A 13,762-nucleotide genomic window follows, 5' to 3' on the forward strand; every position below is an offset into this window, starting at 1 on the left:
AAATTCACTCACGGTGCCTTGTGTTGTCCTGGCGTAGCTGGCAGTAGTGAATCACGAGCGTGTGTGTGTGTGTTTCAGTAAATCTTTGGCTGGATTTTTGAATGTGTACCTATTGTTTGGGTTTTTGTCTTGCGGGGAACGCAAAGCTCAGGACTCGTCATGCTGTGCTCTGCCGCGCTTCAGTAGCGTGAGTCTGTTGAAGAACATCATCGGCTTGTATCATGTCAGGATTCGCTGCTTTGAAGGGAGCGGTTTCAAGGGTTTCTTTTCTTAAAAAACTGTAGCGCTCTGTGCTTCCCTTTCACAATCCCCCAGCATCTGAGAAAGAGAGAGATGGAGAAAAAAAGCAGCAGATGACAGGAGCAGCACTGACAGAGCCGGAGTGTCAAGTGTTGAGGTTCGGCCCGTCTCTCTCTTTCTCATGCTGCTTTCATTCTCTCAGTCTGACTCTCGTTATCTGTCTCACATTCTCATTCTACCCGTCTTGCTTTTACTGTATTTAGCATGGGAATCGTAACATCTTTTAGTTGCAGTTCCTGCTGATTTCTGTTGATGATTCTGGGTTCCTTCCATTTCAATGAACCATTCTTTTAGTACTATTCCTTTAAATTAAGTAATATATTTACTTTTTAATGTTTGCACAGACTTTTGATGAATAAATTGGCCTCGTTTATCAGTATTGTATGTGCTTATTTGTTCATTTAGATATCATTCAGATATACACCAATTATACTGTATGTTTGATTCACAAAAGACTCGTTAGAGTGATTTTGTTCTGTAGTTGGACTGTACTGGTTGCACTCTGTTGTTGTTGTTTTTATTCACCAGAAAGAACTAAGAAAGTCATTACTTTTGGGAATCTGTTGTATAGTAGGCTTGCCGCGATAGACGGTGATGACGGTGATACCGTTGTTAAGCCGCAACACCGGTTACGTCACTTGCCCACCGCGGCACCGACCCCCACCATCGTTTTGATTTTTTATAGTAATAAAAATCATTTAGTTCAGTAACTATTTAAAAGCGAAGGAAAGTGAGGAAAAGAGGGGACGCCCCTGCCCCCACGGTGATACTGGTATTACCTGTGTTGTCACACGTCGATTAACCAGTGGAAAAATTTCCTCACCGTCACAACCCTATTGTATAGAGCTCCTATGTGTTTGATTCACTAAAAAGAACTGACTCACTAGAGTCATTTGTTTGGAAAGTTGGTTCTGTTGCACTGGTTGTGCTGTATATGTTTGATTCACTAAAAGGAACTGACTTACTAGAGTGATTTATTCAGGAACCAATTCTATTGCATTTGTTGCACTGTATGTATTTGATTCGCTAAAAAATAATAGACTTGCTAGAGTCATTTGTTCAGGAATTGGTTGTTTCGCATTTGTTTGAACGTACACATTTGATTCAGTAAAAAGAACAGATTCCTCCGATTCATTCATGAATCAATTGTTTTGTATTTTTTGGCTTTATGTGTTTGATTCACTAAAAGAATGGACTCGTTAGAGTAGCCTATTTCATTTGGGAATAGGTTGTATTGCACTGGTTGTGCTGTACGTGTTTGATTCACTAAACAGAACGGACTCACTAGAGTCATTTGCTTTTTCGGAATCTGATGTGTAGCACTGATTGTACTGTATGTATTTGATTGATTAGAAAGAACTGACTCACTGGAGTCATTTGTTCAGTTATGGTTTATATTGCATTTGTTGTGCTGTATGTGTTTGATTCACTAGAAGAATGGGCAGATTAGAGTAATTAATTTGGGAATCGGTTGAATTGCACTGGTTGTGCTGTATGTATTTTATTTGAATCACTAAAAAGAACTGACTCTCTAAAGTTATTTGTTCAGGAGTCTGTTGTGTTGCACTGATTTTACTGGAAAGAAACAACTCATTACTCATTGATTCAGGAATCAGACTACACTGATTGCACTCTATATGTTTGACTCGAATAAAATACAGACTCATTGACGTCATTGCGTTCTGTAATAAAACTCCACTGATTGCACTCTTGTGTTTGATCCATTCAAATGAACCAACTCATTGGTTTGAGAATCGGTTGAATTGCACTGATTGCACTGTATGTGTTTGATTTGCTCGATCAGACTCTGCTGATCATGCTGTTTGCTTTGTGTTTCTCACTGCCCCGTCTCACTCTCTTGCTGTCTGTCTTACACTTCCCGTCCAGTATATTCCTGTTTATTTCCAGCTCTCTTTTTCTCTCCTGTGGCCTGTCTCAGTTTTTCTCTCTATCATCATCCTTTCTTTGATATGATCTTGATTTGTTGGCCAGTACCTGAACTTCTGTGTGTGTTTTGCTCCGACCAACTTTAAGAGTTGTATTTTGGGTTAATTAATCCCATTGCTGCTTTACTCTTTTATTTAGTATATTTTATTTTTTAATATTACACATCCATGTACTGTATAGTAGCTATAATGTCCCCTCTTATCATTTCTGGTTCTTTTTGCCTTAGTTTTATATATATATATATATATATATATATATATATATATACACATATCATTATACAAATGTATGTCCTCATTTGTCACAAAAACGCACACACACACACACACATATACACATATATAATATAATTGACTTTATATGGGAGTAAAATTTAATGAGTAAAATTCAATGAATGAAAATTCAACTTGCATGAATAACTCACATAAATATATATCTTTTTTTAAATATATTATAATAGAAATGTTATTTTAATTGTATTAGTTCACAATATTACTATTATATCAATATAACTAATATTACTATTGCACATTTTTATGTTTATTATGTATTTAATATATTATAATATTAATATATTAGATTATTAATGATTATTTTTATTTATTTTTTTAGTTATTTGCTTAGAAATCTATCTATCTACCTTTAAATTGCTTTTATATATTAATAAAATTATAATATATTAGGTAAATAAATATATTATATTGTTTAAAAAATAAAACAATTGTTTATTGTGAAATAAAACAGTTCAAAATAACTTTTCCATTATATTTTTAAAAGTAATTTATTCATGTGATTGCACGCTGAATTTTCAGCAGCTATTACTCTGTTACGAGCCAATTATGTTAGAGTTGCATTTTGCCTATCTAAAGCAGTTTTTACCCTGCGTGTGACTCATATCAGGCTGCAAATATATGCGTGTTTACACAGAGGACAGTGGATCAACAGCGGATCACATGTGAGCGTGGTTTCGCGTGCACGACACACTGAAAATAAGCCAGAGCTGCTGTAGTTTGCCAGTGTAAGGAGACGCTGCAGGAGCTGCTTTTACATGGGCAGCTGCTTTATTTGGATCTGAAGGAAAGGCTTTCCTGATAAAATGTCTGTCTTCACTGCTAGCTTCCTATAGACCTACTGTAGCCCAGCAGATTTACATTTCATGAATAAAAAAGATAAAATAGGCAAAAGTGGAAAATTGATGGCTAAATTTGTCAAAATAACTACAAGTATTTCCATCAGTAATGCACTTCACATCACAGTTCCCAACATTTGCAGTGATTTAAAGCCAAAACTAAGACATTTTTCTGTTCTGTTTTTCAGTGCATTGCATGTATGGAATATTTATGATCCATGTGTGTCTAGTGTGAATCTACAGCGGCGTCTATATAACTGTGCCAATCTGTTACAAGACATGAATAATTAATGTGGTGCTTTTAACGTGCAATGCAATTATGGCGGTGGTGTCATTAGCGGGTACTGTACACTGTGTGTGTGTGTGTGTGTGTGTGCTTATATGTGTGTGATTTAGTTTAGTGTTATTACAAGGGATGGATTGAAGATCTCATTTGTTGCTGAAATGCAGTCACGCAGGGCTTCTCTCTGTCACCAGACTAGAGTGAGTTATTCTGTCATAATGCTTTATCTGCAGCGCCTTACATCTCTTGAATCATGGGAAATATACAGACACGGCCTAACGTGAAGAATAGAGTGGCATTGACAGCTAAAGAAAATTATTAACTAGTGAATATAGTGCATGGATTCTTTCACTTTAGATTTTATTTAGTTTTTTAGTTTTAGTTCTGCTTTCTGTAGTGGAAGAAATGATGGTGAGAGATGACTGTGAAACATTTAAACTTTAAGTATGTGTGAGTGTGTTTGTATGTATATTATATTGTATATAGTAATCTATTTATTAATCTATTAAAATTAAATTATTTACACTTAAAATTCACAAAATTCTGTATATTTAAAAATATATCAGCAAATTAAATGTATATAAATAATTTTATTGGACTGTAATAAAATATTGTTTTGTGAATGCTAAATTGCTAATCATTTATATAATTTAAATAATATTTGCACATTTTATCATGTGTTTAGTGTTATTACAAGGGATGGATTGAAGATCTCATTTGTTGCTGAAATGCAGTCACGCAGGGCTTCTCTCTGTCACCAGACTAGAGTGAGTTATTCTGTCATAATGCTTTATCTGCAGCGCCTTACATCTCTTGAATCATGGGAAATATACAGACACGGCCTAACGTGAAGAATAGAGTGGCATTGACAGCTAAAGAAAATTATTAACTAGTGAATATATATATACATTTAAACTTTAAGTATGTGTGAGTGTGTTTGTATGTATATTATATTGTATATAGTAATCTATTTATTAATCTATTAAAATTAAATTATTTACACTTAAAATTCACAAAATTCTGTATATTTAAAAATATATCAGCAAATTAAATGTATATAAATAATTTTATTGGACTGTAATAAAATATTGTTTTGTGAATGCTAAATTGCTAATCATTTATATAATTTAAATAATATTTGCACATTTTATCATGTGTATGCATGCATGTATATATTTAAGAAAATTTTTTTAATAAATTAAATGTATTTATATGTAATATAAATGAAAAAATATATGTAAATACATGTAAATATTTTCAAAATATATACTGTATGTGCTTGTCTTTATGTATACATAATAAATATACACAGTACACACACGTATACTATATAAAGAAAAACTTATTTTGGATGCGATTTATTATATATATATATATACACACACACACACACACATACATACAGTATGTGTTATTTACAAATGCTGCATGTGGTTGCAACTATTGGAAATATGGGAAAGAAATCTGTGCTTGTCAAGCTGTTTCACTTCATGAGATTTGTTTTATTAATGATTATTTTAAAACAATGTTTATTTATGATTCCTTTCAATATGAGTGAGCTGATATTAAGAGAAGCTTTTGTATGTCCTGATTATTTCTAGCACATAATGTTTACTCTTTTTGGTCGAAAGCCACAACACCGAACAACAGCTGTAGTAAAGTTCATTCCACACTTCTGTCTTGTTTAGCTGACTCCAATATAAAACCGCTAGCCAAAGCGCAATAAATCCTGAATTTGTTGCAGAACAGCAGAATGGCCAAAAGTGGCTTATTTTACTAACAGCTTAATCTGTTCCCACACGTACAAAGAGAGAAACTAATAACGCTACTCCCAACTTCAGGTCTCCAGAGTTATTACATGTGGATGTCAGTGGAGGATGACGACAAGATAAAGAAGCCGCTGCAAATAACAGAAAATGAGGTTAGCACAGGCGCTAACGCCAACCCGGTGCTGCTTCATTGTTTTCTTATAGCGTGTCCTGCACTGCTATCAGCAATAAAGCTCAATAAAACTGCTGATTAGATTAATTAAAATCACGAGGCCTTGGAGCCATACAATTATAGTCGTTAGGAAAACTCGGGATAGTTGGACGGATCCCTTAGCCATCTGGAAGAGTGCAAGTTTTCCTGCAAACTTGTGTTTTTTTCTTCTGGGTCTTGTAAATAAACACTCGTTCGCTCATATTTCCTCTAATAAAGGCTGGCAGAGGCTGGATTAGAAAAAGTAGATGGGTTATTTATCATGTGTGTGAAAACATGCATTGCTCAAACATACTGTATATGCAAATCCAAGTGATCTATAAAAGGCTCAGCTGAGGGATGGTCATAATTTGTGTACAGTTATTTCTGATGTTTTTTTTTTTCATATTTAAAGATCAAAATTCCATGTCTGGAAGTATTTTGACATTTCTATATTTATTTTTTGTTAAATATTAAATATTTAAAATTATATACATTTTGCCTCATTATTTATTCATTTTTTATTCATTCATTTATTTATTTATTTATTTTTGTTTTCTGTTTTAACTAATGTTATTAAATGTTTATTTGATTATTTTTTTATTTTATTTTATTGTAACATGTTGTTATTTTAGATTATTTTTATTTAATTTTATGTATTTGTTTGTTTGTTTTTTTTGGTTTCATTCTAACAGATTTTTAATTAATTGTAAGTTATATTATGAAGTTTTATTCATTTAATTTTTCATGTATTTGTTTTTCTTATTTTATTAAATTGTAATTTTTATTGTAATTGTTATTTTTATTTAATTTAATACAAATTTATTTGGTTAGTTATTTAATTTTTAATTATTTAATGTAGTTGTATTGATTTAATTAAATATATGTATTTGTTTGTTTTTTTATTTTGTTAAAGTCTATTTATTAAATTTGAATGTTTTTTTATTTGAAATAAATGTATTTAATTTATTAGTAAGCACTTCTTTGATCAATCTAAAAAGTGACCAAAGATGACACATCTTACTCACGGGAGTCTCCAAAAGTTTACCCGCACACAAAGTAGCCGCACTCAATCACACGCGAGCCTGTTTGTCAGTATTAAAAGCTTACGTGTTATTTTTACACTCAGCTGAAGCGATGCCAGTCTAAAATTCATCCTTTTTTTAACTACCGTCTGGCAGATATTGAGATGTCTGTGGTGAGTTTTGTTGTGTTGCACGTCAAACCTGCCAAGCAACTCGATTTGTTTGGTGCATTCTATTTCTATCTGCGCTTTGACAGGGTATAATCAATGCTATCGTTCTCTCTGTGTGCTCTCTTGCGGACAGCGCTACGTATCCTCTAAGAGGAAGTGATGTCACGACACCACCACCGCTTTGAGAGAGACTACCGAGGCCCTTGGGACCGTCGCGAGCGCGCCAGCGGCCTTCACAATGGCGTAGGCAACAGCACCTGCTCCTCGGCGCCCCCTGTGGCCAACGGCAACAACCGGCCGGGACTCCTCCCACTCCCGATCATCCCGTCCCTGCTTCCCACCCCCGTGACCATCGCCGTGACGTCAGCCAGCAACGACCTAGCCGCCAAGCGCTCGGGAGCCGCCGCGTCCACCACGGCACCTGTCGTAAAGGTAGAAGCTGCGAAATCCGCATCCAAATCACTCCAATGCTTTTCCATTTCGCTCATGCTGCCAGATTGCTTCATCTGATCCCGCTCTTCTTTTCCTCGCTAATTTTCTCTTTCATTATGCAAATGAGAAACTCTGAGCAATGGGCTGAATTAAGCCCGAGCCCGTGGCTCTGTCGAGTCTGTTGTGGGCACGAAATAAAAGGCGTCAGCTTGCTATTTGAGTCGAGATGAATGCCATTGTGGAGAATTAGTTCAAGGAACGAGAAAAGCATGAGCTGTTGTTTCACTCTTCGTGCCGTTTAATCAGATTAGCTTCTGTTTCACTTAGATTTCATGCATAAAGACAGTTTACCAGCTACTTGCCGTGCGGCTTTCGCAGCCCATGCTCTTATAAGGCCATGATTGACGTGACCTTTGTTCCAGACCTGCAAAACGTACACATTGTGAAGGTATTGTTCACTGTGTTTGTACGTTAGTGTAGCGACTCACCGGAGGTGTGCGGGGTCGTTTTCGGGGTAATTTCTCTTGGTTTGAATCAGTCGAGTCTCCCAGCAGAAGGGCTTGCCAGCTTTTCTCTACCTCATTAGAAGCCCACTTCAGGGAGCAATACAACCTCAAAATCTTGGCATTTCCAACTAGAGCTACTGTCATCTCACATCGGAGCTTTTTGTTTGAACTTTTGCGCTTGAGTGAATTCCGTGGGACTTCTGTGGCCGGAAAGCTTTGTGAGTATCAAATCAAATGCTTTTAGCTTTATGCAGATTGTATTAACACTAACCCTGTGGGCGAACACCAGCAGTTGGACGCTGACCGCTGAGTTCTGCTTTGACTTTGACGTGTCCCTCTGATGCATGTTTTAGTATACAGAAAAACAACTTTTTTAATCTAAAAAATAGTCTTTTGTAAAAGCAGCTGGCTGCACTACAAGTTACTACACTTTAAAACAACAACTTTTCAAAGTTGTAAATAAGATTATTGCAGTATGCTTCACAAAGAAATACTTACTAGCAAGTGTTTCAAAGTAAATCCTACACCATTGTTTGTGTACAATATAAAGGTTTAGATTTTATAGTTTATTCAGATCAGTGTTTCTCTGACTTTTAAACTATGAGGGTTTTTTGAATGAATGAATCATGATTATGATGACAGCATTTCAATTACGCTAAATACGATTGTGGTAAAATTGAAAGCAGCAGTGTTTAGCTGAAAATGAGACTTTTTGAATCAGGGAGTCATTCCTTTTGGAACTGATTCATAAACATTAACTGTCTGAATTAACTGATTCACTGAAATGCAGCTCTCTTTCATTCGTTTCTAGAAACCAGAGGGAGCATTTACACTGAATACAACAGAAGACTGTTGTAAAACAGCAGTGCTTAACTGTAAAAGAGACTTCTTGAATCAGTGAATCATTCCTTTTTGAGCTGATTCATTTACATGAACTGTCTGAATGAATTGTTTTACTGATATATGTAGCTCTCTTTCATTCGTTTCTAGAAACCAGAGGGAGCATTTACACTGAATACAACAGAAGACTGTTGTAAAACAGCAGTGCTTAACTGTAAAAGAGACTTCTTGAATCAGTGAATCATTCCTTTTTGAGCTGATTCATTTACATGAACTGTCTGAATGAATTGTTTTACTGATATATGTAGCTCTCTTTCATTCGTTTCTAGAAACCAGAGGGAGCATTTACACTGAATACAACAGAAGACTGTTGTAAAACAGCAGTGCTTAACTGTAAAAGAGACTTCTTGAATCAGTGAATCATTCCTTTTTGAGCTGATTCATTTACATGAACTGTCTGAATGAATTGTTTTACTGATATATGTAGCTCTCTTTCATTCGTTTCTAGAAACCAGAGGGAGCATTTACACTGAATACAACAGAAGACTGTTGTAAAACAGCAGTGCTTAACTGTAAAAGAGACTTCTTGAATCAGTGAATCATTCCTTTTTGAGCTGATTCATTTACATGAACTGTCTGAATGAATTGTTTTACTGATATATGTAGCTCTCTTTCATTCGTTTCTAGAAACCAGAGGGAGCATTTACACTGAATACAACAGAAGACTGTTGTAAAACAGCAGTGCTTAACTGTAAAAGAGACTTCTTGAATCAGTGAATCATTCCTTTTTGAGCTGATTCATTTACATGAACTGTCTGAATGAATTGTTTTACTGATATATGTAGCTCTCTTTCATTCGTTTCTAGAAACCAGAGGGAGCATTTACACTGAATACAACAGAAGACTGTTGTAAAACAGCAGTGCTTAACTGTAAAAGAGACTTCTTGAATCAGTGAATCATTCCTTTTTGAGCTGATTCATTTACATGAACTGTCTGAATGAATTGTTTTACTGATATATGTAGCTCTCTTTCATTCATTCTAGAAACCAGAGGTAGCATTTACACTGAATACAACAGAAGACTGTTGTAAAACAGCAGTGCTTAACTGAAAAAGAGACTTCTTGAATCAGTGAATCATTAATTTTTGAGCTGATTCATTTACATTAACTGTCTGAATGAATTGTTTTACTGATATGTAGCTCTCTTTCATTCATTCTAGAAACCAGAGGTAGCATTTACACTGAATACAACAAAAGACTGATTCACTGAAATGCAGCTCTCTTTCATTCATTTCTAGAAACCAGAGGTAGCATTTACACTGAATACAACAAAAGACTGATTCACTGAAATGCAGCTCTCTTTCATTCATTTCTAGAAACCAGAGGTAGCATTTACACTGAATACAACAAAAGACTGTTGTAAAACAGCAGTGCTTAACTGTAAAAGAGACTTCTCTTACTTGAATCAGTGAATCATTACTTTTTGAGCTGATTCATTTACATGAACTGTCTGAATGAATTGTTTTACTGATATGTAGCTCTCTTTCATTCATTCTAGAAACCACAGATAAAAAAGTTTAGAAATATTGGGAAAATACTTAAACATTATGTTTTAAATCATGATAAATGAAATTAAGTGAGCTTTCTTGTCATTCCGCTGTATGTAGAGAGTATTTCAGTTTCTAATTTTAATTAAACGTGTTGCTTGCCATTTCTTTGTAATTATTTGTGAAATTCGCTAGCAATTTCTAAGTGAAAAGTGTTTTAGAGTCAATCGTACACCTGTTTAGAAACCACAGCTAGAAAAAGTTTAGAAATATTGTGAAAATGCATATCATAATTGTACATAATTGTGACTACGTAATGACGAATTAAATCAAGACAAGTGAGCTTCATTGTCATTCCGCTATATGTGGAGACATGCAAAGTGTTGTGAAAATAACTGCAGAAATACTTCTTTATAAATGTTTTTGACACTTCTACATCATGACAAATTAAGTAGTTTCAGAAAAGTTCTAAAAATAACTTTTGAAAGTCCTAACTTTGAAAATAACTATAATGTCAAATAATTTCATAATAACAGTACCTTCCTACAGCTACAACTAGAGCTGTTATTCAGGTTCATGTAACCAATAGCATATTTTGAGTTCAGAATGGCATTTTTTGAAGACATAATGAAAGACATTGATATTATTATCTATAAGCACCGAGTCAAACTACTGTGTAAAAATTTATGGTCAGTAATTTTTTTAATAATAATTATATTTTATTCTGCAAAAATGCACTAAATTGGTTAAAAGTGACTGTAAAGACATTTATTACATAATATTTCCATTTCAAATAAATGCTGTTCTTTTGAACATTCTATTCATCAAAGAATCCTGAAAAAATGTATCACAATTTATGAAGCAGCACAACCAGTTTCTATTTTAAATAAATGTTTTCAAAACTTTCTATTCACCAAAGAATCCTGAAAAAAAAAATAAAATTTCCACAACTGTTTTCAATACTGATAGTAATAATAAATGTTTATTTTGCAGCAAAACAGCATATTAGAATGATTTCTTAAGGATCATGTGACACCGAAGACTGGAGTAAAGATGCTGAAAATTCAGCTTTGCATCACAGAAATAAATTACATAAAAAAAATATATTCAAATAGAAAACAGTTATTTTAAATTCTAATATTATTTCAATATTACTGTTTTTGCTGTGTTTTGGATCAAATAAATGCACCTTTGGTGAGCTTTTAAAAAGTAGTGTACGTGGAATAATGCTTTCACAACATTGTTGTATTAGTTGCATTCTTCAAAAATGTCTTCAACTTCTGTTTTCCACTGAAAAAGATAGCAGCAAACAAGTTTGGAACGACGTAAGAGCGAGTAAATAATGACAGAACTTCTCTTTTAAGTTAGCAGCATTGCTACTTTTAGTTAGTTAGTCTCCAGCACTGGAGGGAATGTGTTTACCTCGGCTTTCTTTAATTATTGCCTGAAGGAAACTCATCAGAACACGGTAGAGTCTTGAGGGACTGACACTTTCTCTGTCATCTGTCATCAAAGTCTCCATGTTGTTCTGCCCACGGTCCAGCTCATAGATGCTTTTCAGATAAATATAAAAGCAAAAGCGGCAGAAAGACATGAAAAGGAAAGAGAAGGTTTTATCTAACGTCTTTCGTCTTTCCTTGCTTATGACATTGATGTCTAATAAGGCAAATTGTGTGTGTGTAGTTAATGACTCTGAATGCTGCGTATTTATCTGGAAACGTGTTTGTTTTTAACCTTGACAGGTATGAGGCGTGTGATTGAGTTTGTGTGGCTGATTTACAGTATAATGTTTGTGAGTCTGTTTTTGTGTGCAAGACAGATCGACATCTAATTAGCGAGATGGAGAGGGACCCTCGCGTCGGCTCACATGTCTTTTTGTGACAAACTCTACGCAGCGAACAATAAATAACGCGGCTACTGTAACTTTAAGAGGCCCATCTGCCTGAGCTGTCTGTCATGATTAACGACACTTCAGAACCAACAAACGACTCTTAATTGAACTAGAGGTGTGGCAGCTTATTTACTCGCCTCCTCTTGTAATTAATTTTGTTTGTAATGCCTTTGTTTATGTATTTATTCCCCCGAGCGTAACCGCGAATCCACAGCCGCTGACAGAGACATTTTTTCATAATTCCAGCACTCAGGAGTGCTTGAGAAAGTTTATTATAGTCTATTTAGAGCAGGGGTCCATAAGGAAGCCTCAGCAAACTTTGAAGGGGCAAGATGATTTAAAATCATTTAAAATCAAGGCTAAAATAACTTAAAGCAATTAAAAAAAAATCAAGACATTTCTTGTTTTAATTTACTCTCTCAACACCTTTTTTTTGTGAAGAATTTTAAAAGAGTGATTTCTAGACCTGGAAAAGTCATGTAAAATCTTATCTCATCAAACCTTATAATTCCATTGCCATGTTTATATATTTTATGAATTTATGAATTTTCTAGTTGTGACGAGCTCTATAAATATTTTTGTTTTGTGAGTAAATTATTATTATTATTTTTTTTTTTTTACAAATCCTTGTCCAGTAAACCACGAAGTCTATTGTTGTGGAAAATTGGTGGCTTTTGAGTCAAAAAGTTTGAGAACCACTGGATTAGAGAGTCACACTAGAGCGATGCACTAATTATTTATATGTATTACTAATAAAAAAAGTATCAAAAATTATTTTACCTTGTACCATGGTATTCTTTGAATTTACCATGGTGTATCAATATGGCACCATGTTGTTTCTCAAATTACCATCACTGCACTATGGTATTTTTCATAAGGTACACTGAGAAAAAATGTGATTTATTTTGAAACAATTTTCACCCAGAAATTTAATTAAAACGCTAGTAAATTTCACAATTACAAAGGAAAGGCATTAACACATTCAAGTAGAAAGACTTAAATAGTATTTTCTTGTAAAATGTACTGCAATAATCTTTACAACTTCAAAAAACCTTTTTTTTTTGCAATGTGCTTCCAGAACATCTTTTATGTACTGTCCCTGTAAATTGATCCCATGATTTGACTTACAAAACTTTGACTAGTTTGCTTGTGCACAAATGCACGCTCAACGATTTCTGTGTGGGTGTCGCTAAGAAAGGATTGAATGCTGAGTGACGAGATGTTGTGGCGGCTGTCAGTACATCTGCTTCTGAATGTCGCATAGTTGCTGTGATGAATCCATGTTAAAGATGCTGACCAGCAGGCCCGGACTGGTCATCGGGAGCACCATTTTTTTTTGTTGTTATTATTATTAGTATTTTATATTTATGCCATCTCAATGAACCAAAGTGATAATTTCTGATTTTTTCATTCGATAATAAATCGATAGGCCTAATCATAAATTGGTTAGTCTTGACTTTCAGCGCTGCGCTATACGAATCAGCTCATGTCTGTTCGGAACCGATGTGTGGGACTTGATGAAAGAGAGGAAGCGGCCAGAAGAAGCAGTGAAATGTAGCAACATCACTGACCTGTTCAGGGCTTCAAGTGCAGGTCAGTTTCATCTGTAAATCATTCCGAATGCTGTGCTAAAGGACATCAGTATCGATTGTAAAGTTACATTCAAAAATTTAGCAGAGACAGATATTCACATGGATTTATTGTACAGGGAGGGAGGGAGCTAGAGCAGACAG

At 34.6% G+C, this 13,762-nt stretch overlaps 1 protein-coding gene across 7 annotated transcripts in view; it reads left to right on the forward strand.

Annotated features, from left to right (window-relative positions):
* The window catches only part of LOC107667613 (kelch-like protein 29), a 298,485-nt gene that overhangs the window by 99,585 nt on the left and 185,138 nt on the right, over positions 1–13,762 (forward strand). For 6 of the 7 annotated variants that reach the window (XM_016459326.1, XM_016459320.1, XM_016459322.1 and 3 more), the window contains exon 4: positions 6,947–7,245. In XM_016459326.1, the coding sequence (XP_016314812.1) occupies positions 6,973–7,245 (273 nt within the window). In that variant the 5' untranslated portion in view covers positions 6,947–6,972. Of the gene's footprint in view, positions 1–6,942; positions 7,246–13,762 lie in introns of all 7 variants that reach the window. The other variant, XM_016459325.1, reaches the window with a different exon arrangement.

The sequence above is a fragment of the Sinocyclocheilus anshuiensis genome, unplaced genomic scaffold, assembly GCF_001515605.1.
Source record: "Sinocyclocheilus anshuiensis isolate Anshui unplaced genomic scaffold, SAMN03320099.WGS_v1.1 scaffold1189, whole genome shotgun sequence".
In the NCBI taxonomy this organism is placed as follows: domain Eukaryota; kingdom Metazoa; phylum Chordata; class Actinopteri; order Cypriniformes; family Cyprinidae; genus Sinocyclocheilus; species Sinocyclocheilus anshuiensis.